Genomic DNA, 2,990 nt, shown 5'->3' with positions numbered 1-2,990 from the left:
GCCCTCGGGCATCGGCTTGGAACGCGCGGCTAAGCTAGCCCGGGGCCCTGCGCTTCGCCCAAGGCGCAGCATCCCGGGGCAGGGTGGAGGCGGAGCCGCACCGGCGTCCCGTGAGAACGCAGCCAACGGACCGCCGAGGGCACGGCGCGAAAAGTTTATTTCGCTTTTTAACCTGAGTTTGATACATTCTTTTTCTCTTCCAAGGATCTTTGACAAGGGGGGGAAAGTGCTGTCCTTGCATTTCGTGGCGAGGCTGTCCTATTTATCAACATGCTCTCTTGGCTTGCTGCCTCTGCTGCCCCCTCCCCGGGTCTTTGTATTCGAAGCCCCATTTCTCCTTTGCACAACCGGGAAAGGAAACGGGCAAGAAGAGTTTTATTTGTTGACAGTGCCAGAAACAAGGTGGAATCCAAGTCCCCGGTCCGGAGCTGGCCGCTCCGTTCTCTCGGTCTCTCCCTTACACCTCTCCCCGCCCCCAGCAGTCGCGCTCCCTCTTTCCAACGCGGGCGCTTTGGCAGGTGCGCCCCCTCGCCTTCTCTGCTGCTGATTGGCGCCCAGGTTGGGGAGTCGCCGCCCCGCGCTTATGTCAGAGTGCGTGCCGTCCTGGCCCACCTCGCCTTTGAACTTCGCCGCTTCTGGCTCTCGTTCACCAGCTTCCGCGCATTCTCAGCCTGGTGCTGCGCTGGGCGAGGCAGCTCCGGGAAAGCCACGGGCGGGGGGGAGGGTGCCACGGCCGTAGACACTGGAGAGAAGAGAACCAGAAAAGGCGAAGGTGGAGAGGGGGAGAAGGAGGAGCCTCCTGCCCTCGCCAGCAAATCACCTGGCCACTTAATCCCGGAGACTCCGGTGCTTGGGCCCCAGCCTCTGGTGCCGGCAGCCCCCCGGCCGGCCTCCGTCTCCTCCCCCCGCCCTTCCTGCCCCCGCTCGCCCCCCGGGGCCTGCCTAGGTGCAGAGACTGGCATGATCAGCTGAACTTTGCGGGCTGAGCGCTTCTCTCTGGCTTCCCCTCTGCGGTGCGGAGGCGAGGGGAGCGCAGAGCCCCGGCTCAGGACGGACAGACAGGCAGACCGACAACCGCGTCCAGGCTCGCCTGCAGAGCCCCTGCACTGCCCACCCCCACCGCCTAGCCTCCCGGACCATGTCCAAACCTTCAGACCACATCAAGCGACCCATGAACGCCTTCATGGTATGGTCCCGAGGCCAGCGGCGCAAGATGGCCCAGGAAAACCCCAAGATGCACAACTCAGAGATCAGCAAACGCCTAGGCGCCGAATGGAAGCTTCTGTCCGAGGCAGAGAAGCGGCCGTACATTGACGAGGCCAAGAGGCTACGCGCCCAGCACATGAAGGAGCACCCTGACTACAAGTACCGGCCGCGGCGCAAGCCCAAGAACCTGCTCAAGAAGGACAGGTATGTCTTCCCCCTGCCCTACCTGGGCGACACGGACCCGCTCAAGGCGGCCGGCCTGCCCGTGGGGGCCTCCGACGGCCTCCTGAGCGCGCCCGAGAAAGCCCGGGCCTTCTTGCCGCCCGCCTCGGCGCCCTACTCCCTGCTGGACCCCGCGCAGTTTAGCTCAAGCGCCATCCAGAAGATGGGTGAAGTGCCCCACACCTTGGCCACCGGCGCACTGCCCTACGCGTCCACCCTGGGCTACCAGAACGGCGCTTTCGGCAGCCTCAGCTGTCCCAGCCAGCACACGCACACGCACCCGTCCCCCACCAACCCGGGCTACGTGGTGCCCTGTAACTGTACCGCCTGGTCTGCCTCCACCCTGCAGCCCCCCGTCGCCTACATCCTCTTCCCGGGCATGACCAAGACTGGCATAGACCCTTATTCGTCAGCCCACGCCACGGCCATGTAACCCCCAACCCGGCCTACCAGACCTGGAGGGCGGCCTGGAATCGGGGTCTGCACCCCATCCTCTGCGCCTATCCGGGGCCTGCAGATGCCTAGGGGTCAGTCCTGCTGCCACCCCCTACCCTACCCCAGACTCTGCCTCTCTCTCTCTTCCACGGGGATGGTAGGGGCATCCTCCCGGACCCAAGGCGCAGACAGGTGCCAGAAACTTGCGAACGGTTATGACAGCTATACAGCTGCCCCTACCCCGACTGTCCCAAAACAAACCTCCGACTGTACCCCCTTTGGACAAAAAAGTAGGCAGTTTTGCTTTATTTATGTCTGCTTCTCTTTTCTCTGATGGGCTTTGGACTCCAGAACTCCCAGATCCTGGTATTATATCTAGAATATACATATTTTTTTCTTTTGCACCCTGAAGAAAGAGTTAGCTGTGTCTCTGTGTTTTGCCATCAGACACAACTAGGTGCCATTTGCTCTTCATGTGTGGGGGAAAAGGCTTAAGAGTTTAAAACCACAGAAAGGGACACATTTCTATTTAAAATCATACTATGATAGTGTTTGCTTCTTTAAAGGTAAAACAAAAGGACCCACATGGTTATTTACTTTGTATAAAGCAGTGCTCCTAGAGACCTAAGTTTACTTTTAGACAGAATGTCAGGTTATGAAGTCAGGAAGTAGAAAGTGAACAAAAATTAAAAGAATAAAAACATCCTAAATGGTCATAAATGTTTTGACAATGTCTTGGAAATGTACCTAGAAGGATTTCACCTCCTTACTCTGTTCATTTGTTGAACAAAGACGTTTTGAATAAAGACAATCTGTCATTGCAAAAAGTAACCTTTGATGTGCATAAAATCTGAAGTCGAGAGGCCAGGTCCGCGTGGGCCGGGGTCTCTGGGCGGCCGAGTGTACATAGAGTGACTCCAGCAGTGGCGGCTGGTGGCTGGCCTGCATGGGCCGAGCCTGGTGTCCCGTGGGCCAGGTGCAGAGGGGCCCAGAGTCTAGGGTTTGTCCCGATTGCCCCCTTGGGATCCACTTTTTGCCTTTAGAGGCCAGACAAAGGTATCCATTCCTGGGACATCACTCCTTCCTTGAGTTTTTCACAAAGTGGTCAGACCACTTCGAGAAGCGAT

General features: G+C 58.4%; 1 protein-coding gene across 1 annotated transcript; it reads left to right on the top strand.

Annotated features, from left to right (window-relative positions):
- Positions 1–645: 645 nt before the first annotated feature.
- On the top strand, positions 646–2,678 carry SOX14 (SRY-box transcription factor 14). The gene has a single exon (XM_007457534.1). It carries the CDS (start codon positions 1,139–1,141, stop codon positions 1,859–1,861), a length of 723 nt encoding a protein of 240 aa, XP_007457596.1. The 5' UTR covers positions 646–1,138; the 3' UTR covers positions 1,862–2,678.
- The last annotated feature ends 312 nt before the right edge of the window (positions 2,679–2,990 follow it).

This window comes from Lipotes vexillifer, unplaced genomic scaffold, assembly GCF_000442215.2.
Source record: "Lipotes vexillifer unplaced genomic scaffold, Lipotes_vexillifer_v1.1 scaffold86, whole genome shotgun sequence".
In the NCBI taxonomy this organism is placed as follows: Eukaryota; Metazoa; Chordata; class Mammalia; order Artiodactyla; family Lipotidae; genus Lipotes; species Lipotes vexillifer.
This window is presented reverse-complemented; position numbering and strand designations above follow the sequence as displayed.

Bases quoted from the DNA above. Each gene is read 5' to 3' on its own strand.
- SOX14 (XM_007457534.1), top strand. From the start codon at position 1,139: ATGTCCAAACCTTCAGACCACATCAAGCGACCCATGAACGCCTTCATG.